The sequence below is a fragment of the Talpa europaea genome (assembly GCF_964194135.1).
Source record: "Talpa europaea genome assembly, chromosome: 11".
Taxonomy (NCBI): Eukaryota; Metazoa; Chordata; class Mammalia; order Eulipotyphla; family Talpidae; genus Talpa; species Talpa europaea.
This window is the reverse complement of record NC_140078.1, coordinates 2,416,234-2,442,422: the sequence shown is the minus strand read 5'-3', so window position 1 is coordinate 2,442,422 and position 26,189 is coordinate 2,416,234. Positions and strand designations below refer to the sequence as shown.

The window sequence follows — 26,189 nt, the reverse complement described above, 5'->3', positions numbered from 1 at the left end:
CCCAGCTGTGTGACAATCACTGCAACAGTGTTCCCCAAGAAGATGTGGACTTTCCATCTTGGGGGGACAGGCTGGTCATGTGAGCCATTTGTGTTGACATTGAAAAGTTATTGCAGTTTCTTGAGGAACATTCGTGTGCAATGTAGGCTAAGCACAAATTCAGCTGTGTTCAGAATCTACCCCTCGTGTCTGCCCCCACCCCTTCACACATGCCTGCAGCAGCCACCTGCCCCCAAACAGGCATACACACTCACACGCACATGCACACACTCAGCCCACTTACACACACATTCACAATACACACACTCACTCAGCATACATGTTCATACAGACACACTCACATGCTCTCCACCCTCACACACTCACATATTTACTCCTACGTTTCCTCGCTTGCCTGCTTCTTCACAGCCCCAGCCCTGAAGCATCTTTCCAGACTCCTTCAAATCCTCCTTCTGTCTGCCTGAGCACCCCCAGGCTGCCCCCAGGCTCCCCTCCCTCTCCCCTGTCCCGGGCCGCTCCTGGGGCTGGAGAGCAGGCTATGTGGACAGGCCTGGCCAGGACAGGCTCTGTTTTGCCTCCGTGGGAAGCGCTGGAGAGGCTAAGCCAGAGCAGGTAATTCCACTCATGTCCCGGAGGGCCTTCCCCCTGCCCTGGCCTGCGGCTCCTCTGCCCAGCGTGTCCCTCCGTGGGGGCACGGCTGGCGTGTGTGGCACTCACAGGCAGAAAAATGACGGAGGGCAGCGAGGGGCTGTTGGTGTTGGGAGGTGTGAAGCCCGGCGGCTCTGCCCTTGGGCTCCAAAGTCACAGGCGTGACCAGGCCTGCCCTCCTCTCTCACTCGCACAACATCCACCTTATTGCACCGAAACACGTTCCTCACCAGGGCACGTGGATGGAGATGCTCGTGCTTGACCAAGCGCTTGGCCCATGCTGCTGACCCCAGAGGCCGGCGCTGGAGGAGGCCGGCTGCTTGGCTCCTTTTCAGGGGGTGACGCTTGGCAGGGCCTGTGCTGTCTTTCCCACGCAGCCCCTACCCCATGGCCTCTCTGACGTCAAACCCCTTCCTCACCCCACTGCATCAATGCCAAGTGCATGCCCACTCTTGGGGGGCCCACTCTGGGGGGCTCTTCTCATGGACACTGTACTATCCGTAACTGCCCTTTCCTTTCTTTTAAAAAAAGATTTATTTATTGATGCATACAAGAACTGGGGCCTAGGCCAGAGGTGCGGGGTGAGAGGATTTACCAGAGACAGACTGGGGAGCAGAACAGGTGGATCTACTGAAATCCACTGTTGAGGGGAGCAGCAGGGAGACAGGAGAGGTCTGCTGCGCTGTGTGGGTCACTCCCTGGCCAGCTGGGGATCGAATTCGTGCTGCAGAAGCTGCGGACAGCTTCACAGTGCTGTGCTTAACCCCTTGCGCCACCAGGGGAGCCCCATAACTGCCTTTTCCATGGTACCTCATGTTTATCTCTTTGACCTGCATTCGTATTGCCGGGTCCACCTGTTCCCCTCAGCCTGGGGCCTCCAGGTGACCGGGGCCCTCTGTCCATGGAGCCCTAGACAGTGCCTGGTTTTCATAATTGTGGTGACCTGCAAAAGCCCAACTGCCAGGTACTTCCAAGGCCTGGGCTCCCGCGGGTGGTGAGCCCGGGACTGCAGGTGCTGTCGACCTTGACAGTGGCAGACGCAGCAGGCACAGCTCACTCTTCTGGGTCACGATCCCCAGGCACAACATTTTGCAAATGGGCTCTGTGATGGGGAGTATAGCGGAGAATTAGGGTGGAGGGCCCCCTCGTTAATGTGCCCCCGCACGCCTCGCGTCCCTCTGTTTGCTTTTACACCATATGTCTGTCTCCTCCTGTGAGTGTCCTCTGGCCTCCGTCCAGCTTTCCGTCAGAAAGTTAGAGACTGAGCCACTCTTCAGCAATTAGGCTGGACTTCAGTTGTTTCTGAAAGATGGATCTAGAGGCGATTTTCCAATTACCAGCAGTCATCAAATAAACGGAGACAAAAGACCTCCGCATCCCCGCCTTGGCACGGACGGCCTCGCTCCGGCGGGAGCTGGCAGTTGTGTCTCAGTGATGAATGCAGGGAATCAGCAGCTTAAAAACCAATTAGCTTTCTGCTTCTTTTGCTAATATGGGGACGGTGCTGGGCAGAGCTGGGCTGCTTGAGGATGAAGTTCAAACGGGGCCAGGCGTGGGAGTTAAGCTAGCAGAACTGACGCAGGGCGCACACTTCAAGGGCACTGGTGCGCTTAGTGGTATCGGAACGTCCATCTTCATTTGATGGAGCGCTTGAGAGTCGAGTTGTCAGCTCCCACATTAAAGATGTCATAGCGGTGGAAACTGTTCCAGATAATGATGCCGAGAGACCACTGGCTCGGGCATTTTGCATGGGTGCTCTGATCTGCAGGGGGATGTTTTTCTGTACATTTGCTATCTGCAAAAATGTCAGACTCATGCACACGAATATTTATAATGTGGCTTTGGTTTGTCTCATACAGTTGTTTGGATGGTGTCTTGCTTTGTTAATTGTTGCACGGGGTTGATGTCACAGGGTACTGATATCACAGGAGGCCCGGGGGGTCACCTTGGAGGTGTGGTATGGGTTCAGGGCCTAATTGGCGGCCTGGAAGTTCCAGAAACTCAATTCTGTCAGGACCCCCTGGTGGAGCTGACCAGATTCAGTGTCAACCTCAGGGCCAGTTTCATCATCTACAGCACAAGCACACCCTTCTGAGGAGACAGAGTCCAGTGGCCTCCAGAGTGCCCTGCGTGCTGTGGCCACTGTGACTGGGGGAAAGGAACCTGAACTCACCACTCACCTAAGGCAAGACTCGACCGTTGTGAGTCTCAGTTTCCTGATTTGTAGGCTAGTGACCCTTCTCCCTGCTCAGGGTTCTGGGAAGATGGAAGGTGCTGGATCCGGGAGTCAACACTGAACGGGTTGATGCATTTGAATGAATAGCCTGGGGGATCTGCTGAGAAGACTTTGGTGTCCAGGTTTGCATCTCCAAGCCTGGGGCAGCTGAAAGTCAGTGTCCTCGTCCAGTCTATTGGGGCCAGACTGACATCTACCTCTCACACTAGCTGTGCATGGACAGGCATGACGTGGACGTGGCGGGGTGGGGCCTGGACAGAGGAGGGCCCTGTCCTCAGGAGCTGTGCTGCTGGGAATCCTGGGTGTGGTGCCACTAGCCGCAAAGGAGAAATGGGGGCTGACGGGCCTTTGCTGGGCACAAAACCCACCACCACAGCGGCCTGGCTAGGCAGTGCTGCTCCACCTGGCCCCAGGTGTCTAGGGCAGGATGACTCCCTGCTCTAGGGGATCGCCTGCCCTGGGCATTTTAGGGTGCTCAGCAGCGCCCGGCTCTGGTTGTAGCCACCACTGACCCTGGACACTGCCACGTGCCCCAGGTGGGGCCAGAGATGGGGTGGGGATGGAATGACCCTGCTTGGGGCTTCCTCTCGCAGCCCCTGGGAAGCCTGTGGGTTCAGTGTCCGAGGTTGTGCTGACCCCAGCCCGCTCCGGGCTTCTCTCCTCTCCCCCCGCACTTCCCGAGGCTCCTGTGTGCACTCGGTGACACACAGGCGAGTGGCTGGTGACGCGACAGATAATGTATCAGGGAACAAGACTAAGTGGCCCCAGGGACACCCCACAGACCTTTGGCCATCACCCCCTTCTGTGAGGCCCCCTTGCTTAGACCGTCTCGCCACCAGGAGCCACAGCCTCAGGGACGGCGCAGCCCAAGGTGACAGGCCCCGCGCGTGCCCCCCTTGCTCTCGTCACCCGCGTGTACTTGTCTGCGTTACCATCCAGTTTGGAACGTTCCTCGGCAGCGGAGCCCAGCGGTGGGTGACGCCCTCTGTCAGGGCCAGAAGAGCCTGACCCGTTGCAATCTGGGCTAATGTCGGGGGAGGCCTGGCCGCATGCGTCCAGTTAGTTTCCAATTAAGAGATGATATTTTATTATTTTTAAGTCAGGCAAGGACTGGGCTAGGAAACAATGACTTAATAAGATTATTCTGGAAACACGAGGAGGGCGGGCAGGAGGCGATTGGAAGCTTTGTTGCGTGAGCCAGGCCCGCCCGCGCCCAGCGCCGCACGGTCAGCTCTGCGGCCGGAAAGCAACATCTTGTGCTCCTCAGGCATTTCGGGAGTCTCAGAAGTCTTGTTGACACTGTTAATTTGCTTATCGAAGCCTTTCTCGAGAGATGGTAAAAGGTAAACTTTAACCAGCCGCTGTGGGGATTGCTGGGAGAGGCGCGAGAGTTTCACTCTGTTGTTCTCTCGGGTCCCCTGTCCCACGTTTCTGGGGCCTGGGATGTTCGTTCCGTGACCCTATTTTCAGTTCCCATTGGGTCCCGTTTTACCTATTGATTTTTCATTGGAAAATCACCCCCCTCGCTCGCTGAGCCCCTTTCCTCTCGGGCCTGGGGTCTGTCGCCAGCACATGGGGCGCGGAACCCACAGGCCCGGCCAGCTTCGGTCTGACCCTCTCAAGCTGTGTCAGTTTCTCTGATATTCCGTTTTGTTATTTTGGAGTAAGCTGTGGCTTCCCCAACTCCCGGGCTGTGAGGGCTGCTCTGGGAAGACAGAGCGTCTCAAGACAGACGGCGGAACGTCTCCCACAAGGGGCGGCCACGAGGTGGCTCCGACGTGCAGACCCAGGAGGGGAGAGTGGGTGGGCCGGCTCCTCAGGGTCTTAGGCTGTGATGTCGGGAGACGCGGAGAGGCAGAGATGTCAGCAGGCACTTTCCACAGAACACTCTTGTCATTAGAGCCATGTCAAGGTTGCAGGAGCCCCAGTGCCTGCTCAGGAGGGCGGGGGTAGGCCCAGCAACATTTGCTCTCTGGGGATGCCATGGCTTGGGTCAGACAGGCACGGTCCAGAGGAAGGGGGGCAGGGCAGTGGCCAGGGGAGGCAAGGTCTTACGGTGAGGGGAACACTAGCAGGGTTATTCATGGCACCCCCAAATGGAAACACCCAAGGGCCACCAATAGAGGGACGGGTAAGCCAGAGGAAGCACATGCGTGTGATGGGGCCCCAGTGGGCTACAGCAGGGATGGGGTGCTAACCTTTGCTTGGTGGTGAACCCTGAAATGCACTTGTGAAAGGTGCAGATGCAACAGGATTCTATTTATATTAAACCACTAGACCTGGCAAATCTGTGGAGATGGAGTTAGAAGGATGGTCGCCGAGAGGCTGATGGGGGGGTGAGACTGAGGGGTGATGTTCATGGAAGTGGCTTCTTTTGGGGGTGATGACATGTCCTAAGAGTGATTTAGTGGGGTGAGAGTTGCTCAGTTTTGTAAATATACTAAACCCACTGAGCTGTAGATTTCTAAAGGATGATTTTCAAAATGTATGACTTATTTCTCAACAGAACTGAGTGTGTGTGTGTGTGTGTGTGTGTGAGAGAGAGAGAGAGAGAGAGAGAGAGAGAGAGAGAGAGAGAGAGACTGTGCACCCCAAGGACAAATAAATAAAAGAGAAGAGAATGAGTCTATTAGGTGGTTGTAATCATAAAAACTTGAAACAGGATTTTAAAGTCTTTTCTATTAATGAAAATTCTGCTCCTTGGGGCCGAGTGGCTAGAAAGAGCTTGGGCACCCGGTTCTGGCTCCGGCAAGTCTCCTGATCAACCTGGGCCTCGTGTCCTGAGACCAACACCAGGAGTTAGACAGAAGCACCAGGCTTCCCTCCAGCTCCGGACGCCCCGGGGTCCCCTGCTCTCTCCCTGTTTTCTTTCTTCCCAAGCATGACTCCCTCCAGGTCTCACCCGCACTCCTTGCCACTACTTACATGGAGAATTTATTTTGTTTTCTGGCTTTGGATGTTTTGTATATCGGGTTTCCTTTCAACAATTTCCTAATTCTTCTTAAAACGTCCCACTCGGTTGTAAAAATACCTAGAAACCCCATCTGAGTTGCGATCTCTGACCTCCCTTTATGTAACCTGGTTACGCAACCAAGAGCCGAGGTTGGGTGAAAAGCCACCAAGTTCAGTTAAAAAAAGGACCGTCTTGACTTTTGTCTTGGGTCCAACACCTGCCGTGGGCCTAATTTATCACCTTATTTTCCTACTTGATTCCTATTTATCTCTCCTGCCCTTATTCAGAGGAACTTGAAAACATTAAGCACAGCCCTTCATTTGATTAAATTGATTGCTCTGCGGGAAAAACAAGCCGATCGAGTCGGCGCTGAAGATAAGCCTGTTTCCAGGATGACACCGCAGGCTTTAACCGCAACTGACATCCTGAGTTAAAGGTTGAGGAGGCTGGCGGGAGGCAAGGAAGACAGCAAAGGAGTTATGTTACAGTCAGCAAAGGTTAGGAATGAATCACAGGAGCAGGGTAGGAAAGCAAGTAATAAAATAAGTGCATAATAGTGGGCTGCCAGGCAGACAGGAGGCTGATACCAAAGTGACTGCACACGGGGGGGCCGTGCGCCAGGGACGAGTGGGCGAGATGGAGAAACAGAGGAAGATATAATGAAAGCCAACACAGAGGGGGAGTGTGGAGGAGGCTGTCACTTTGTCTTAGGAGGAATTAAGAAGCCAGACAAGCGCTAAGTGTACTTTCATTTGAAAACATGATCAGACAGTCTGAGACCTGCACCCCGGGGGTGGCGAGCAGTGCTGTGGGGTCCGGTGGGGAGCCCCCTCCAACTCGGGGCACTGCAGGGCCTTGCCAAAGCTTGCAGGTGTCCATGGGGTGGATGGCAGGGGTGATGTTTGGGGTTTGCTGGGTCTCCTTGAGTCTCCTTGCCAGAGGACAATAGCAGGTGGAGGTGAAGGCAGCTCATGCCTTAGTTGAGGGGCCCCAGCGTGCAGACCTGCTGGCCCTCACAAGACCTCAGGCGGGGGGCCTTAGGCAGAGGGCCTCTCCTCATCCCTCTCTCAGGCGGGCCGCTGATGACACACAACTAGGACTCCACCCTTGCAGGGATCCTTCCAAAGACCCCGCAGAAAGGGTTAGGGAGGAAGGGGCAGGGTTTCCGTGACCACCCAGACTGGCCCACATCCATTGCACTGTTCTGCAGGGGCCACTCTGAGCACGGGAACTTCTTTGGCAGGTGGTTTCCTTTCCCCCCCGCTTTGTTGCCAGTGGCTTCGATGGTCAAAATAATGCCTTGACCGAGCAAAGGGTGTGCACCATGGTTTCTCGGGAGCCCCGCCGCCCCAAGCCCTGGCTGTGCCCCGCCAGCCTGGCAGGTCTGCAACGCCCTGAGCTCACCTGAGTGTGGGTTCAGGGAGCAGCTGGGTTCTAGGGTCTAGAGGAACGGCCCAGCCACAGCGGCCCCTACAGGTTGAGGGTTTCGGTCTCCTTCTAGAAGTTTCTCTTCAGTTCTCCACTGTCATGACCAACTGGAGAAAGGAATGCTGGCTTTATTTAAATGCTTGGATACCAGAGCAGGCTTCTGGGTCACAGGGGCAGTAGCTCAGAGGCAGCTGTGGTCTGTCTGCCCTGAGCAGGGCTTCAAGGAACCCCCTGGACAAGGGAGGTATCCCAGGTCAGCGTCTCACTAAAGGAAACGCTCAGCAAAGAAAGTTTCTACAGGACCGGCCAGACCCAGCTAATGTTTCATGAGGATAATGGAAGGCCTAATCTGTTTTCAGAGTGTAATTTTATTATATCTCAATGCAAAAGAAGGTAAGATAGATTCCCTATTATTTTGTAATAACCCTATCATTTTTATACCATACTATTATAATAACCATTTTACTGCAAGTGATGAATATGTAATTGCGTTTCTTATATATTAACATATTATAATTTATCACCGCAAGCCTTGCTCGCCCCCCCCTTAAATTTTATACTTTCACCATTGAAAAACTTTTCAGTATTTTCTAAAGTAGCTTATTCAGGCTCATGTTGTAGACTTCTGGCAGCAAACCTAGTCATCGCTTCTCAGATGGTAGGCTGCCCTGAAGGGGTTAACAAATGAATTCATTGGTGATGATCAGGGAAGGTCCCCCTAAGGCGGTGTCTCTTTGGGGAGCTCAGCTGGGGTCCGTGAATGGGAACTGACCGCCTGTTAACAAGAGCTGCACGTGAGTCGGGGCCCCAGCTCGCTGCCTCGGACAGGTGAACACTCACTGCTCCGTGTGACTGAGCAGAGTGCAAGGGAAACTTTAAGAAACAAACGAACCACTCCTCTAGAGTGCCCTTTTAGGCTTCCCTGGTGGTGCAAGGGGTTAGGACACAGCCTGTGAAGCTGTCCGCAGCCTCTGCAGCACAAGTTCAATTCCTGGCTGGCCAGGGAGCTACGTGTATTTCAGTAGATCTGCCTGTTCTGTTCCCCACTCTGGCTCTGGTGAATCCTCTCACCCCCGCACCTCTGGCCTGTACCCCAGCTCTTGTATGCATAAATAAATAAATCCTTTAAAAAAGATGTCTGAAGACAACACAAACATACTTTAAAAACGAAAAAGAAAAGTGCACTTTCGCTTTGTGCCCTCATGTCTGAGCTTCCAGCACGTGCTGCCTCTTCAGAGCTGCCCGCTGGGACCATTTGGCCTGCCTGGCGGAGGTGTGTTCCTCCATGAGCCAAGTGGATGCAGGTGGGCCTAACCTTTGGGCCCCCCCATCGCTCAGTAGGGTTCTCTGATGTTGGGGCAGGATAGGCCCCCCACTGAATGCCCATGGTGCCCCATGTCTTTGTGAAACCTGGTGCTGAGGTTTCTGCCCAGAGCAGAGAATGTGGATGAGAAGGTCAGCTGTTCCTAAGCTCTCCTGGAGGCTGCAGGTCTATAACTCATGCCTGTGTGTCACTCAGGATTTGCTGATTCACTCTCCCTCCGATTTAGTGCTGTTGTGCCTGGCAAAACTCTTGTTGCTTTTGGATTTTGTATTCCAAAGGGAGAATGATTTGGCAAGCAGGGTTGGGCTCTCAGGAAAGGACCCAGTGCAAGTAGCACTGAACCTTCCCGATGGTGTCCCTAGAAGTTTGAACAAGACACAGCGGCAGCAGGAGTCTGAGGTGCAGGCGAGGCCCCCAGGGTGGCCCCCAGGTGCCCTGAGTGTCACCATCCTGAAGCCCAGCATTGTGAGCATCCCGGGGGCCGATGACCCTTAGGGTGAGCACATCTGAACCAAGTCTGGTGGGTAGCACAAGAATGCCAGTGTGGCCATCAGCAGACTCCAGAGCTGTGGTGGGGTCAAGTGCTTCCACCTGCTGTGAGTTCAAGGTGCTCAGACCAGAGACTGAAGCAGAGGATTGGCCAGGTCAACCCCATCCTCTGTCAGGTAACAGTTGTTCTTGAGCATTCACTGCGGTGAGGGCTTGGACACAGTCATGACAAAGACTGGCCTGGTGTTTATCCAGCATGGCGCTCACATTCTTGCCAGACATTCTGGAATTGAACCCAAAGGAAGACTGTAATGTCAAATATTAATACACGCTGGTAGGAAACACACTGTGTGTGCCTGGAGATGTTGAGCCTGAGTGACAGGTGGCCCAGACAAACACAATGCAGGAGGAATGGAATGCTCCGGGCAGCCCGTGGAGCAGGTGCCAAGGCCCTGGGGTAGGACCGAAGGTGGCTCATGGATGCGACCACGTTTAACTCACCAAAGGGAAGATTATTTGGAGGTTCTGTGGCGGTGGGGGGGGGCAAGGGTGTCCTGGCTGTTTCCATGGACGGAAAACAGTGTGAAACGGTGGGCCAGCAGAGGGAAGGAGAAAAAAAACAAGTGAAATTTTCTGGATTCTTCTGGGCCCTCTAAGTGCCACCCTCCCACACCCACCTCGCACTTGAGTGCAGTCAGCACAGCATCTGCCCTGTGGATCGAACGCAGACACGTGTTAGTGCACGTTCTGGCGTGCAGGACCCGGCCTGGAGCGGCGTGGGCAGACCACCACGACCACCACAAAGGAGTGGCTTAGCCGAAAATGCATGCGTTGCACCCAGGGCTCGCCAGGGTCCATGCTCCCCGGGAGACGCCCAGGCCCGATTCCCAAGGAGATTTCGTCTCCGACTTGGACTTTTTCCCCCCGAAAGGAACAACCTGTGTCACGTAAAACTTTTTCTTGACATGACAATACCTGGATAATTAGATCCATAAAGAACAATGAAGAGCACAGCGTGTCTAAGTGTATTTTGAGCAGTCATTACCCATCATCTGTGCCTTTCAAATGTCACTTGTGGGGTGTGCTCTGTTTGCAGAGGAACACAAAACTTTCCCACTGTTCTTCACAAAGTAGCTGAGAGCACTTGAAGCCTCCGGTTGAACGGGCAAGTCGTTCCAAAAAAGAAACGTTCCAGTAAAGGCTCGAGGCCTTTATTTTGAAAAGCCTGCGCAGCAGCAGAGTCCATCAGCGAGGACAGTCCCCTTCCAGTCCTGACGGGGCGGGGCAGGGGGTGTCCTCAGCCAATGCCGGACATGCTCTCCTTTAAACGACGTGACGGCTTGGGGGGGCGTCGGAGAGGCCCCATTCGATCATTTAAAAACACAAGAGAGGCAGTCCAAGGAGTTTTCTTCCCAAAGAGTTTATCGTTAACATTCATACGTGTCCTCTCTGGGAGCGAGTGACCCTTTCCTTGCTCCCTGCAAGTGGACATTGTGAAGGCGTTTGAACTTGAGGGAGCCCAGGGAGTCTCACCTAAGGGAAAAGCAGGGGTCAGGACTCCCCGAGGGCCTGGACTCCAGCTGACCCACTGCTCGCCCATCCTGGGGGCTGACCCTGTGCTGTGGACAGACAGGCCAGAGGGCTTACGGGCAAGGCCAGCCCCTGCCGAGCCTGGGCCCCAGATCCTGCCCATCCTGGCCGTCAGCTCCTGCCCGGGTACACAGAGCTCAGAGCTACCTGGACGCAGAAGCACCTGCCAGGCAGTGCCAGGTGTGTGTGCTTGGAAGCCCCAGTTTGATCCAAAGCCCCCAAACCTTTCCTTGATCACTGTGGACACTCCTGAAGGCTCCCCTCACTCACTCTGTGGCTTTTCATGCTTTTTAATGGAGCTGTGTGTGTTCAGAATGCTCGGGCATCTCTTTAAACTTTCGTTCTGGAAGTGGGGTTTGCTGGGTAGACATAAACATGATCTATCCCCCCGTTCCCCACCCGAAGAACCAGTCTGTGCCTGCCCTGCTCCTAAAAGGACAGCGCTGTGCAAGGGCTGACCTCAGTGGCAGGCAAATTCTTAAGACCTGCACCCACGAACCCCCCCCCCAATACCCAGCCTGTTGCTGGGCTGAGCCTCCCCAGGCTTCTGGGGAGCCAGGTCGAGGGAGACAGCACGGTCCCCTAGGGCAGGAGGCTGCTTCTCTGAAGGACAAGCTGTCCCTGTCGCAGAAAGTCAGGTCCGGCCAGGCTGAGTCACTGCGCATTTGTGATGCATCCAGCACTGCAGCCGCCAGCAGGGAGGGGACAGTCGCGGGCTGCCATGTTCCCTCCTGCCAGCTTTGAATTAATTTCTTCAAATGTTCCCGTAAGTTAACAATGATTGATAGAGTGAAGATATTATTAATAAAAATTAGGTGCCCAGCTCGGGAATGGACTTCTGTTCCTGCCTCAGCACTTAGCAAAGGGCACATGAAAAAGGGACATTTCAGCAGCTTGCGGTGGGGATGAGCCGGGCCAGGTGGAAAGTGGGCCCAGCCATTCATCAGAGCTGTCAGGACGGGTCTCTCGCCAGAAGCACTTACCAGTATTCACAATGAGCAACGTGTGCGGCTAATCGGAGCCAGCTCGGCTGTAACTCAGGGCTGTGAAAGCCAGTCGGGCTATTTAGTGCACCTATTTTATTGAACATGCCTGTGGCTTGTGGCTCCTGCACTGGGGGGCTTCCAGAACAGGAAACAGCATGGCTGAGGAGATGCCTGCTCGGGTGCTGTGAATAAGTCCTGTAGCACGTGCACGGGGCAGCTGGCGGAGGGCAGGGAAGGGCAGTGTCATGCGTGAAGAATGAGCAGGTTACTCCACGCACACGATAACATAAATCTGCTTCAAGGGAAGGAGAGTGGAGAAGAGCAGACAGGAAGCATATGGAAAAAGTCCACTAAGACCCGAGGTGGTGCTACCACCACTGTGTGCTTAGGGATTTATTGAGGATCAAGTACTTTTATTGGGGTACCTGTGTCCTGTGTGGTGCACCTGGGGCTCGGCGCTGGTGGCCTGGCAGGGGCTGCTCTGGGCATTGGCCAAGCGTGGAGGGTGCCGACAGGAGCGGCCACACAGGTTCCTAGGAGTTCGGACTCTGCCTTTGCAGGGTCCCCTCCTTGCTTGGCCTATGGCCCTGCAGGAGCCACGTAGTCAAGGAATAAAAGAATTTGCATCCATAAAGAACAGCACTTTTTTCTTTCCAGAATGTACGAGCGCCTGCTCAGTGGTGCCAGCACAATTTGGAGATGTTTGTTCGGGTTCCCAGATCCGAGCCTCGTAACTTCGGGGTGGCGTAAATGCTTTGCGGATCCTCAACTAGAGGATGAGGAAGCACAAGACTTGACTAGGCCACACGCCAAGATGGAATCGGAGCCCCCACACAGGTCCGTCCCCCCAGAGGCCACCCTGGGTCCTGTCCGTGAAATCTTAAGCCTCCCCCGGTCTGATGGCCTTAATCGCCAAGCAGGATTGTTTGCTCGGTGAGGCTGACCTGTCTCTGTTGGAGCCACGCTTTCCAGCCCCGCTGCGGGGAAAGCAGCCCGTGCGGCTTGTGAGCCAGGCCACCCTTGACAGGCCGCTGCGCCCCGGACACCGCCGGTCCTGGCGAGTCAGCTCCAGACACGGCACACAGCGTCCAGCGAGAAGCCTCTGACTCCACAGATTCCTTGTGCTAAGTCAGGGAAAGAAAACCTGCAAAGGCCCAGCCAGCTCTCAGCACAATTGCAGGACAGAAGTCAACGCGTTTGAGAATGAAAGAATGAGAGAGTCTACACATACGAGTGCGCGGAGGGCTCCCCGGCGCCGGCCTCCCAGCTCCCTGTCTGAATGGGATGGTGTGTCCTGGCCGGCTCGTGACGAGACCGAGTCTCCTCGTCTGAGTTGGCTCGTGATTCTCTCCCCCGGGGCAGACGTCTCATCCACCCAACAATTTTACTTTTTCTTTAAACGTCCAAAACACACACACGAGTGCTTCCTTCTCCCTTCCCACGGTCTATTTGTCTGTTCCGTTGCCTCTTCAAAGCACCGTAAATTCATTCGGGGCAGGGACTCATTGGCCTTTTTCATCAGACTCTGTGGTTGTTGTTCAGACCAGTGGGGTTCGCCTAGTTGGGGAGATGGGCTTGTTTACCTCACAAAGCTGCAGTCCCCAGGGAACTCTGCTTCCACTGTGTTGCAACTTGGAACTATTTCAGGGCTCTCCAGCCAACTTAGCAGCTCCTGTCCTGCAAGGGGACAAGCCGGTCGGCCTCCCACTGCGCCCCCAGTCCTGCGGTATGAGTTCTCTCCCCCTTTGTGTGAAGAGTCCAGAAGTTAAATTTTCTGAGTTTTAGGAGTTAGCCTCAGCCTGGGCCAGAAAAGACATTTTTGTTCTGGATCCCAGCATCACAGGCCCGTGGTAGAATCTGCGTGGCTACCAGGGAGCAGAGGGAGGCTGCGGCTCATGCCCAGAAATTATCAGTGTCTCCAGTAGAGTTAACTGGGCTGCGGAGTGGATCCATTTTCTCTCTGCAAAGCAAGTGGCGGTTGTTCCTGTGGTAACGACAGGAACCCGCTTGTGCTTTGCCTGGGGCCTCTCTCTGTCCTCTCCTGGCGTGCTTGGAACTGAGCTCAGCACTGACCTGTTTCATTCTGTTTGCTGCAAACTCCCTCAGAATCTGGGCTCCGTAGCACCAGAAATCAAGGGCCTTGGGGTGGGAAGGGCCGTCTCTGTTCAGAGACAAGGGAGCGTAGACCATGGAGAAGGGCCACCCAGGGGTGGGGATGGGACCATCTTTCCCTCTGCGCCCTCTGACTTTGGTGGTTCCAGAATGCTCGAGAATGCAGCTGGCACAAACACTTCCAAAGCCCACTGGAGCTGCCCCCTCCTCTAGAGCCCCGACACTGGAGGTCTTGTGCCCCAGGGACAGCTGACGGTGGTGGGGCCTTGTGATCGGGTGAAATCCAGCCCGCTCTGCCTACAGCTGCGGACGATGGCAGGGCTGCAAGGCATGATTTGTGTTGCCTGGATCAGCTGTCTGTTTTCACCTGATATTGTGGCTCCTGAATTCCCCGGCATGCTCCTTTGAGAACCCATTTTAATGGGTACGAGCAGCAAGGACACCTAGACCTCTCAAACCTCTAGCCAGAAGACAGGCCCAACAAACGGCATGGCCAGTCTTCCAAAGCAGAGGGACTAGGTAAAAAGCAAACCCACAATGGACATGGGGGCCAGGACAGGATCCCTGCTTCTTCGGTAGGGCTGGGCAGAGCGGCCTGGAGTGTGTCCTCCTCACCCCACCCTGTGCAGGCAGCTCTCTGGGGGCGCTGGCACCAGAGTCAATCCAGGTGTCCCAAGTCCAGGTTCTGTGTAGACAAGGAATGGGGTCTTGGCTCAGGATGTGTGGGCTGTAATCCACAGGCCACTCAAGTCCAAGGGTGTGGACAACAGGGGTGTCGATGAAGAGCCCGGAGAATGACCCCTGCAGGGCCTGCCCGGCCTGCCTGAGGGCGCATGTCCCTTCACTGCAGCTGCTGCAAGTGCCTGGTGTCAGTGTCCCCTGAGGACATGGCGTGGGAAGGGCCCTCTGCAGGACAGTCCTCCCAGGATGGGCGAGCATGAGCTGCTGAACCCGACTCCTGCTGTCTCTGCAGACCCTCATGCCCTCCTTAAACCCGACGGGGAATCTCCAAAGAAAATAAACAAGATTTTGTGGATACGCCACTTCCACGGGTCACCAGTGAGCAGGTCAGCGACAGTCAATCCTCCGGACACCTGCCGTTAGCGCTCATTGAACACGTCTTCTGTGCATAGGAGCTGGAGGCAAAGGTCGTGCCTTGTTAACATGCACCAGCAAAGGGTTAACCTCTAAGTTCGTTTCTATTTCTTTATTGTGGAAAGAAAAGGCAACAAAGCTTAGCGCCTTTTCTCTGTTGAAATCAGTTGCCGTCTGCGCGGAGCATGTGGCTGTTCGGTCCCATGTTGGGGCATCACGAGGTGGGATGTGGACAGCAGGGAGGGCTAGGCCCAGGAGCAGGAAGTGGGTGGAGGGCGCTGGTCACTAGCCTGCATCCCCGGGGGTCCTTTCCACCCACCCTGGGTCTTTCCCTCATCTTTAAAATGAAAGGCTGGATGGCATCCTGTTTTCCTTTTTAATTGAGGTAAAACTTGCCTAACATTAACCATTCCAAGGCATACAAGGTGCAGTGGTGTGCAGTGATAAGCACCTATGCAGTGGTGTGCAGTGGTGTGCAGTGGTGTGCAGTGGTATACAGTGGTGTGCAGTGGTGTGCAGTGGCATGTGTGGTATGCAGTGGCGTGCCGTGGTATGCAGTGGCGTGCCGTGGTATGCAGCGGCGTGCCGTGGTATGCAGTGGCGTGCCGTGGTATGCAGCGGCGTGCCATGGTATGCAGTGGCGTGCCGTGGTATAAAGTGGTGTGCCGTGGTATGCAGTGGCGTGCCGTGGTATGCAGTGGTGTGCAGTGGCCACTTCTGTCTAGTTCCAAAACATTTTCATGCCCCCCGTGGAGGAGGAGCCCCTGCCCACTCAGCTGGATTAACCACCCCTGAAGGACGCTTTCGGAGACTGGCCCCTGTGGCTCCGGTAGGAACTGGACGCATTCTGCTGCGGAGAGGCCCTCCTGACTGCAAAGATGTCAGGTTACACCATAGGTGCAGGACGACTAAATATTTGTCCTCGACAAACACCTGGGGTGGATGACCAGGATTGTGGGCAAATGATTCCCCGGCCGATCCGTTCTCAGCCGTACTGCATTTCCAGGTTGGAAACTTCCAGGGTGGGCTGCTCGGTGCCCCTGGAGCGTGACTCTGGCGATGGAGACCCGACGTGGACTCTTGCAGACCTGGGCGCCCGGGCGAGACATGCTGTCACCTGGGGAACTGCTGTGTGTATGCGTGCTTCCTGCCTGCTTCCCTATGAATTCAGATTCCCACACTAAGGGGCCACCCATCATTGCTGGGGTGGAGGGGGGCCTCTGTGGGGAACTGGCCGCGCTGGACTCAGCTGCGGCATCTCCAGTGCAGGGCTTGGCTGTGATGGCAGCTCTCAGGTCGTCTGCCTGTGCGATTCCTTGTTCAAAGATATAAGCAGGAGCTGAGCAAGCACTGCTGGTGGAGTCTGAGAGGCTGCGGTGCGACCCCACATCCCTGGGAGCACACGGGAAGAAACCGTCAGTGTGACTTTCAGGGACATGGCTGCCAATGGCCTTTGGAATTTCTGGTTTTGGATTGGCCTCCAGGTGACCAATAAACGTCAGTGTGCCACAGCCGCACTGTGCGGGGACTCCGGGGTGCGGCCTGATCGGAGTCTGCGGCGTGTGCTCCACGGCCCCCCTGCATGCCTCACCTGCACACACCTCTGGGGCCTTGGCAGGCCTGCGAGGCCCACGCCGCTCCCCAATCCTGCACGGGTAGGAGGCTTTACAAAGCTTGTTTGGCCACAGAGTCTTCAGCTCAGCTGCTCTGCACGTGTCACCCACAAAATAAGTGTGTCACCTTCGGAGACCAAGGGACCCCTGGGTCTGGAAACGTTTTTCAGGGCCTGGTCTTTCTTTCTTTTCCTTTCAACAAATTATTTGGGCTCAAATTTTTAGAAGTTTTTTAAAGGTTTAAAAGGGTGGCACCTTAGGCCTGAGGAAGCAGATGCTTAAGGAGACCTCAAGTATCTGGGGGTCCCTCTGGCAATTACCCCAGAAATGACAAATCCATCTCCCCATGTGAACCACTTACCCACACCAGCCACCCTTCAAATATGTTGGTAAATCCTTTGGGGGGGTTTGCCAGCAGAGCAGCAGCTCATCCACCCCTAGGTCCTGCCTGGAACCCGCCCCAGTTTCAAGACTGGCTTAGAAAGAAGCTCAGGGGCCAGTGGGGAAGAGGTGTGCCTCCAGCCAGGCCCTTGACAGTGTTCCCGAGACCCCTGGGGGCAGGGGTCTCTGGGGTGGGGGCTGACAGGCTCTAGGGTGCCAGCAACTTCTTTCTTCCAAAAAACTCAGCATTTTTAGCAAATCTGCAGCCCAACTCTTGCTTTTAACATGCTGATGGGGGGGCTGTGAAGGAGCCGGGCCGCCCACCCCACGTAGCTCTGGTTGACAGGGCGGCGGGGACGGGGTCCTCTCACCGCCCTTCGGTTTTAATTGAACTAGTGGTTTCCCTGCGGGAGCTCTCAGAATGCAGACAGCGAATCTATGGGGAGCATTTAGAACTGCGAAGACGCTGCGGGTTCTCATTTCTGTTTTCCATCAACGTGCTCTTCCCGGGAATCAAACCTCTCACCGTTTTTATCAGCAAAACGGGAGTCGGTGCCCGGGTGGTGGGCGGAACGCCTGGTGTGAACGTGTGCTGCGTGTCTATGGCACATCTGAGGGGCTAATTTCATGGATGCCAGATGCTAAGAAAGTATCTCTCCACACAGAGCATCACGTCGGGGCTGTTTGGGTCAGACGGGCCCTGGTGGTGACGTGTGGCACATTTGAATGACTTAAACGGTAAATATTTAAAACTAAACAAAACACCGCATATGGTGTTTACATGGAGAGATCCAACCGACTGGATAAAAACAGGGACAAACCTGAGACAGGGGAGGGTGGGGGTTGCGGTGGGGTTGGGGAGCGTGGACAGACGTGTTCCCAAGGGACGGGGCCGGTGGGGCCCCAAGTCCTCGTCGCTACAGGAGATGTCTGGTCTTTGCACAGCCCCCTCCATAGTCACGGGACTGTCTCAGTCCACACCCCACGGGCAGGCGGGCAGTCCCCACCCGACCTCACGGGAGGGAGGGGGCTGGCTGTGGGCGGCCAGCCTGGCCCGCACCCTGACTTCTCACCCAGTGCTCTCTGGACGCCAGCGAGCCGCTCAGAGGGAAAGTCTCACTCTTGGGCGATTTCCTTACAGCTGTTAAGAGGCTCATGACTCAAATGTAATCTAACAAAACTGCAAAGCCCCCTCCGCTCCCCAGAACCCCAGACTTGCAAGGACATTGAGAGAGGCCGGTGGACTCCAGGGGTGACCGCACAGCCCGGAAGTACTTGGAGAATACGTGGAAGGTTCAAGAAGCATCAGCGGCACCCCTGTGGGTGGTCTGGTGCGGTCGCTGGGGCTCCTGGCCCAATTCTCCCGTCACCCACCAGCCAGGGAGCTGGAGGGGCTGCCTGGCCCCCCTGGGCCTCAGTGACCTTGTCTGGACTCCCCCTTGGAGAGGAGAAACATGAGAGCTGAGCAGTGCTTGGCTACTGTTGGGCGCCTGCTCCGTGGTGCAGAAATGAACAAAACAGGCAGAAATCTCTGCCCTCATGGGGCATATACTTGGGGTGGGGGCAGAGACTATCAGCCCCACTTGGCTCGGACCCTGCCAGGCCACATACTTGCTGCGCCCAGGTGTTTCTTCCCGTGGGCCTTTGTGAGGTGGCTCCTGGCCACTGTGGCCTGGCCAGCCCCAGCCCTCGGCACACACGATGTGCTGCCAGCGGCCTGGACATCCGGTGCCCCCACAGCCTTGCTCCCACCTGGCTGTGAGCGGCCGGCCCGCACGTTTGCATCAGCAGCGAGCTGGGTCAAAGTTTAGTCAATCAGAAGTTGTGCAAGGACTCGCGCTGGCTGGTGAGGCCGGGCCCGGCACTCATTAACAACTATCTGTTCAATGATTATCTCTCTGTGGTTTATTGTGGTGAGTCGGTCCAAAGCATAACTGACCGTGGCCGTGATCCAAAGGCCTGCCCTGACGTCAGAGGCGAGCCTCCCGGCAGCCGAGGGGCAGGGCCTTTCTCCTCCACGGGTTTAAAGCCGGGAGGTTCCGAGTCCCGGCACCAGCTTTCCCACCGGGACCGCCCAGCGGGAAGACCCCAAGCCTTGGGTGTCCAGTAGAGACCAGCCAAGGAGAGGTAAGCAGAGCTGTGTGACTTCCATTTCCAAACCTCGCAGAGACGATGGCTGTCCTCTCCTCCGGGTCAGCCTGTGTTGGGGAGACCGCCCCCGAAGGGGTGGGGGTGGGGGGCTGAGGGCATCTGTGCCAGGGCCGCTCAGGGGGGCTGCGCTTTGTGTTTCAGGGAAGCTTGGCGCCTGTGCCCCTTCGCACGATCCCGCCGACATGCCTCCTCAGGTCCCAAACAGAACCGACGTCTCTGCCAAGGTCGTGCAAGGCAAGCTCGACAGCCTGCCGCAGGCCGTGAGGGAGTTTATCGAGAACTATGTCAAGATCTGCCAGCCTGACCACATCCACATCTGCGACGGCTCGGAGCGGGAGAACCGGCAGCTGCTGGAGCAGATGGAGGAGCAGGGCGCCGTCAGGAGGCTGAGCAAGTACGACAATTGGTAAGCGCCTCCCCGCCAACTCGGGGCTCGCAGAGGCCCATGGGGCAACCTAACAAAGCCGCCGGGTCCACAGAGACTTTCACTGGGTCACATTGGTAGAACAGCCCAAGCGTGGGAAGGTTGGACCCCGAGGTCGGCGAAGCTCAGGCCCCACCTCGTCCCGGCGGGCACAGGGGCCCTTCACAGCTCAGGTCGGCGAGTGCTCGGGGGCCGGGACGAGCATGCGGCACCCAGACCCGGCCGAAAGGGGCTTGGCTGCAGGCCGCCTGCGCCCGGCGCCCCAGCAGGGAAGGTCCCGCTCCACTCCCAATCTGTGTATTTTTTGGCAGCTGGTTGGCGCTCACTGACCCCAGGGATGTGGCCAGAGTTGAAAGCAAGACAGTCATTGTCACCAGAGAGCAGAGAGACACGGTGCCCATCCCCAGAGCCGGCCCCAGCCTGCTGGGCTGCTGGATGTCCGAGGCCGACTTCGACAAAGCCTTCGAAGCCCGGTTTCCAGGGTGCATGAAAGGTGAGGACCCTTCTCTGGTGCGGGGACACCAGCGGACCTTGATTGTGATGTCTGCAGACAGTGATGTCGCTGTCGCAGCCCCGGAAACGCCCTGGCTCAGGGTCCTCCCGTGCCGGGGGGACACTGGCGATGTAGGAAAAACGGGTATTTCGGTTCTGCTTTTACAAACAGTCTTAGACAATGTGACAACCATTTCTCAGCATGTGGGCTGACAATGGCCGGCGGACACCTTTCCGAAAACTCGTCTAAAGCAGGGGGGCCGTGGCCAGCAGGGTGTGATGGGGGAGAGGCCTGGGACGGGGCCCAGTGTAAGCAAAGGCAGAGTGTGCGCTTTGGGGGCCTTTCTCACCACCTCCCCCTGCTGGGCCCGCAGGCCGCACCATGTACGTCATCCCGTTCAGCATGGGGCCGCTGGGCTCCCCGCTGTCCAAGATCGGCATCGAGCTGACCGACTCGCCCTACGTGGTGGCCAGCATGCGCATCATGACCCGGATGGGCACGCCCGTGCTGGAAGCCCTGGGCAGCGGGGATTTCGTCAAGTGTCTGCATTCCGTGGGCTGCCCGCTGCCTTTGAAAAGTAAGCACCACCTTCCCGAAGCAGAGCTGAGGGCGGGCGGCCCCCGCGCAGCTTCCCGCCGGGCCTCCAGGGGCACGAGGCCTCACGTGGACATGTCCCCTCCCATGCAGAGCCTTTGGTTAACAACTGGGCCTGCAACCCTGAGCTCACCCTCATCGCCCACCTGCCCGACCGCCGAGAGATCATCTCCTTCGGCAGCGGCTACGGCGGGAACTCGCTCCTGGGGAAGAAGTGCTTTGCTCTGCGGATGGCAGGCCGGCTGGCCCAGGAGGAGGGGTGGCTGGCCGAGCACATGCTGGTGAGAGGCAGGGGTCGGGGTGCAATCTGGGAATCTGTTAGTAGACGCCTCCTTTAAGGGCCTCAAACACACAGCCTCCGCGGGGGCCCCGGGACTTCCTTATTCAAAAATGTCCTTTGGATACCTGGAGAAAGGGAGCTTGGGTCACTACCTTTTGGGGGCTGCTAAGCACACCCCTGGACTGAAGTCCTGAGCACAGGGGCTGAAAGGAACAAAAAACTGAAGGGAAATCTTGTCTCCCGCAGATCCTGGGCATCACCAACCCTCAGGGCCGGAAGAAGTACCTGGCGGCCGCGTTCCCGAGCGCCTGCGGGAAGACCAACCTGGCCATGATGAACCCCACTCTCCCGGGCTGGAAGGTGGAGTGTGTGGGTGACGACATCGCCTGGATGAAGTTTGACCAACAAGGTGCGGCTCTGGGGCCCGCTGTGGACAGCAGTGCAGGGGCCCAGTGAATTTCTGGCTTCGCAGACTTGCCGAGTCCTCCTAGGACCAGGGTTTGGATTTTGAATTCAGTTATTTCAGATCTTGCCCAGCCTTAGAAACATGTGTTCTCTGAGTCTGATTTATATGGAATCTGCATTGCAGTGAGGCCAAATGTTGCTGTTGTTTCCCTAATAAATCTGTTGAAATAATATTGATGGGCAGCGGATGGGGGCTGGTTGTAACAGCCTTGGATGTAACACTTGGACGAAGAAGGACATGCATGCTGGGAGGGAACAAGGAGATGAGAAGACGGCATAAGGACGAGCCTCGCGAGATGGGTGTGCACGTGCGACGCCGCGCCCGCCCCCAGCTCCACCCTCTGCTTTAAATCTTTGCAGGGAACCTAAGAGCCATCAACCCAGAAAATGGTTTCTTCGGCGTTGCTCCCGGAACCTCTGTGAAGACAAACCCCAACGCCATCAGAACCATCCAGAAGAACACCATCTTCACCAACGTGGCCGAGACCAGCGACGGAGGCGTTTACTGGGAAGGAATCGACCAGCCGCTGGCCTCAGGCGTCAAGATCACCTCGTGGAAGAACAAGGAATGGAGGGCAGAGGACGGTGAGGACTCGGGGGGCCCCCGCACTCCCCTGCAGGTGCCCCGTGTTTGGGCTGGACACTCAGGGGCCTCTCTTCTCATTGTAGGGGAAACTTGTGCCCATCCCAACTCGAGGTTCTGCACCCCCGCCCGCCAGTGCCCCATCATCGACCCTGCCTGGGAGTCTCCGGAGGGCGTGCCCATTGAGGGCATCATCTTCGGAGGCCGCCGGCCTGCTGGTGAGGCGCCCCTTCAGTCAGACCGCGGGGAGCTTGTGCTGCCCATCCACGGGCTTGTCAGAGGGCCGGGTGCCTTCCCTTCCAAGGCTCCGATAGCTGGTCAGCGCCCGCAGAAACGGCCACCGAATGTGGCTCATCTATGTGTCTTTAGCCTTTGTGGTGTGGCCTGGGTGGCCTGGGTGGTGTAACTGGACTCAGTGCCCGTCTGTACGTAGCTTTGGGGTGCAGAGTTAGCTCAGCGGGAAGATCCTCTCCTGCCAAGCGTCCTCCCATGTTGTGAGGTGACACCACGGCTGGTCGGGTCTGACGGTCAGCGTCCTTAAGGAATGCTTGTGCCCCCTAAAGGTGTCCCTCTGGTCTACGAAGCTCTCAGCTGGCAGCATGGAGTGCTTGTGGGCGCAGCCATGAGGTCCGAGGCCACAGCCGCAGCAGAGCACAAAGGTACCCCAAGTCAGGAGCTGACGCCACATGGAGGGGTCTCTGTCCCTCTGTCTGTGGGCCTGTCTTGCTTCTCTGTGTCTCCACATGTGGGCAGAGACAGAGGAAACCGAGTGAGCTTGCTGTCGACTGTCCGGGGAGGCGGTTTTGTCCCCCGAGGGCTTGGTTGGCCGACAGCGCCCCCTTCCTGTCCACAGGCAAAGTCATCATGCACGACCCCTTCGCCATGAGGCCCTTCTTCGGTTATAACTTCGGCAAATACCTGGCCCACTGGCTCAGCATGGCCCAGCGCCCGGGCGCCAAGCTGCCCAAGATCTTCCACGTCAACTGGTTCCGCAAGGACAAGGAAGGCAGATTCCTCTGGCCGGGCTTCGGGGAGAACTCCAGGGTGCTGGAGTGGATGTTCAACCGGATCGACGGGGCGGGCGGTGCCAAGCTCACGCCCATAGGCTACGTCCCCGAGGAAAGCGCCCTGAACCTCAAAGGGCTGGGAAGCATCAACGTCAAGGAGCTCTTCCACATCTCCAAGGAGTTCTGGGAGAAGGAGGTGGCAGACGTCCAGAAGTACCTGGAGGAGCAGGTGAACACCGACCTCCCCAAGGAAATCCAGAGGGAGCTCCTGGCCCTGAAGCAGAGAATCAGCCAGATGTAGTCCCAGCCCAAGAGCTTCGCCTTCAGAATCACCCCCTTCCCCTTCCGTAAGACGCAATAGGACAAGAGAGAGAGAGAGAAAGAGAGAGAGAGAGAGAGAGAGAGGGCCTTTCCGGAATTGACAGCGCCCGCAGCATGCAATGACCACAGCGATAAGCAGATCCCAGAGACACTTTTTAATTTTTCCGATAAGACCACAGAGTACAGGCTAGTAACTAACAACTTTGGGAAGGGAAATCTTAGCACATCTCCAAAATCCACAATCCAATGCACGTTTGTTCAGCTCTAAGGACACTCAGGCATTTTGTCTTTTTTTGTGTTTTCACTTTAGCTGTGTGAATTAGCTGGAATGCACAGAAAAAATACTTGAGCTGTATATGTGTGTGTGTGCGTGTGTGCGTGTGTGCGTGTGCGCGCGTGTGTGTACTGTTATCTAAAATATATTTAATACCTTTGGAAAAATCTTGGGCAAGATTACTACTAGTTGTTGCTAGAAAGAAATGTTGCTTTATTATTGATGTGTGTGTTTAAATTATTTTTATATACCATTGTTCTTTATCTTTACGTAATTTCAATCTTTGCCCTTGACGCCTCTTGGAAAAATCACAAAATAAACTTTTATAGAAAAGATGGGTTTGTTTTTGCTTGGTTTTTCTTCCTTGAACCACCAACAAGACTAGGGTCTCAGCGGAATCCCCTCCGAAGCACTCGTGGGGTTCAGAGTGGCCCTGGAGGGATGGAGGAGGGGAGAGGAGCCAGGTGAGAAGAAGCCTGGGAACACAGCCCCAGGTTTGGGGTTTTCTCATTCACCCCTGATTAGCATCTGGAACCCCCAGCCCGTGTCCCGTGACAGCCTTTAAATGACGTGTCTCGCGTCGGCGGCGCCGGGGAGCTACATACGCTGCTTGACAAAACCCTGGGTCTGGGGAGTCGGCCTCCCACAAGACGTGCATTGTGGCCAGTTTCCAGGACTTATGTCAATAAACTCTTCTTCACTTTTCATTTTCCCACCTTCACCCCCTACACCCCTTTAGCCCTCTCTGCCAACCCCCACCCCCGGTGCCCCTGAAGCCTCCTGCTTTATCAGCGTCCACTAGTTCTGATGAGCATTTTGCCTCCGAGTTGTCTCTCTGGACGTCCAGGGTTCGCCCTCCTTGCCTCGACGGCCTCACTCCCTCCGGCCCTTCCCGGGGCCTCTGCCTGGGGGCCGAGCAGGGCTCTGGGTGTGGACAGACCCTCCCGTCCACCCACCCCCACCCGAGTGGCCTCCGTGGTGAGGGCTGCCCCAGCACACCCCATGGAGTGGGAGGAGCTGGGGTTGACGGTTCGAGTTCTCCTGAACATGGCCTAAGTTCTCCTTGAGCCATGCTTCTCGCCCTCATTCACAGGAGAGTAGACAAGTATCCTCTAGAAGGACCAACCCACCGGATTTCAGGCACAGGGGCTAATTGAGCTCCTTCTGCATACTGGGTCGCATGCCAACAGGGGGCTCACCATGGGTCCCTTGAGAAGATTGGGGGTGCAGCTTGGTCTTACTGTCCTGGACAATCCAGACTAACTGTCTCCTCGACCCTGCAGTCCCTTCTGTGGATCAACACACGTCCCCGGTGGTTTCCTTCTCGGACTCAGCTGCTGAACAGGTTTGTCCCGCCCTCTGTCCAGTGGGCCGCAGGCTCTTGTCAACCTGACTTCCCAGCTTTCTTGCCAACTCACTCCTTTGCCTAAGCCCTTCTGGTGTAGACGGTGAGGCTGAGAGCACCCTAGTAACTCCAAAGTGGCCGGCAGGAAAAGCACCTAGTGGGTCAGTGCTGCCCTCTGCGCTCACTTCAGCAGCTTCCAGGCTCGTTTCTTCTCTGCGCCGCAGCTGCCTCGCTAGGCCCATTCTAGGACTTAGAGACAGAGGGCTGAGGCCAGGAGCAGGCACTACAACATGGCAGGGCAGGCAGTGGGCAGCCAAGCCCCTGATGCCACCTCTTAGCTTGCTGGGGGCCCTCGAGGCCATTTGTAGGCCCAGGATATGCTTTGGACACCGTTTTTAGAACCCCTGCCCCCAGCCCGGTGTCCTTGCTGGTCTGTCCACCTACATCATCCCGGCCAGAGCTGGCCATCTGGGAATTCCTTATGTTCCTACGTGCCTCACCCACTCTCCCAGCAGACTTGTGTGCCGCTGTGTTGCCACCAGGCCCTGGAAGCCTGGGGGGGCAGGCTGGAGGAGGTGCCGTAGCAGAATAAGGGTGTTGATGGGACCCATGGACTCAGCACTCGCCTGTGGGTCCTGACTCACTGTCCCTGAACCGCGCCAACTAAGCGTCCCACCACCTCCGCATCCTGGTTTCTGTGCTGGGGCCTCTGGCGTCATCACGATGCTATGACCCATTTTGCCGGCATTATCTATTTTTTTCCTGAGCTCCCGTGAGGGGCCAGGGAGCAGGGCAGCTGGGCATGCTTGGGCTGGGCGTTGCAAGGCCCTTCTCCAGGGGTCCCTCTTATGTAGACCACCACCTCTGGTTGGCTTACTGCCCCGGGTGCCCACCACAGCTTCCTTCTGGAGCTCTCAGCCCATGGTCCTGGGCCCTGGAGGCTCTCTTGGGCTGCTCCCCAGACAGAGGGCATGCGGCCAGAGCAGAGACCCTGAGTGGTCACGTCTGTCCACAGTGTGGTAGCAGGACGCGGGGACAGACACCCATGGGCAGCGAGGACCACCTGCTCCCGGGGGCCAGGGCAAAGTTTCAGGAAAGCAGAGGGAGAATAAGCACATGTTTGATTTTACTGCCTCTAATGCAGATCCATCCCGAACCTGAGAAGACGTGGAGGACACAGAAGGGAGGTGTCCCTGGGGAGGAGGCTCACCCCATATGGAGATTGCCCCGACATCCGATCAGAGCGGGCGCCACCTTCCCCAGAAATCAGCAGGGGAAGGGGTTGGACAGGTGGCGGTGGGGTGCCCCTGTATAGCACCCCTGTAGACCTGGAGGAAATAAAAGTCAGAGAGTGCACTGCCCGCTGTACATCCCCTTCTCTGCATCCCCATGGGACA

At 56.4% G+C, this 26,189-nt stretch overlaps 1 protein-coding gene across 1 annotated transcript; it reads left to right on the top strand.

Moving 5' to 3' along the window:
- Positions 1-19,188: 19,188 nt before the first annotated feature.
- On the top strand, positions 19,189-23,282 carry PCK1 (phosphoenolpyruvate carboxykinase 1; the record flags this gene model as incomplete). Its single annotated transcript, XM_084248034.1, has 9 exons — positions 19,189-19,412; positions 19,742-19,923; positions 20,297-20,500; positions 20,611-20,798; positions 21,044-21,206; positions 21,623-21,847; positions 21,932-22,063; positions 22,409-22,504; positions 22,699-23,282. 9 exons carry the CDS (start codon positions 19,189-19,191, stop codon positions 23,151-23,153), a joined length of 1,869 nt encoding a protein of 622 aa, XP_084104160.1. The 3' UTR covers positions 23,154-23,282.
- Between the last annotated feature and the right edge of the window lie 2,907 nt (positions 23,283-26,189).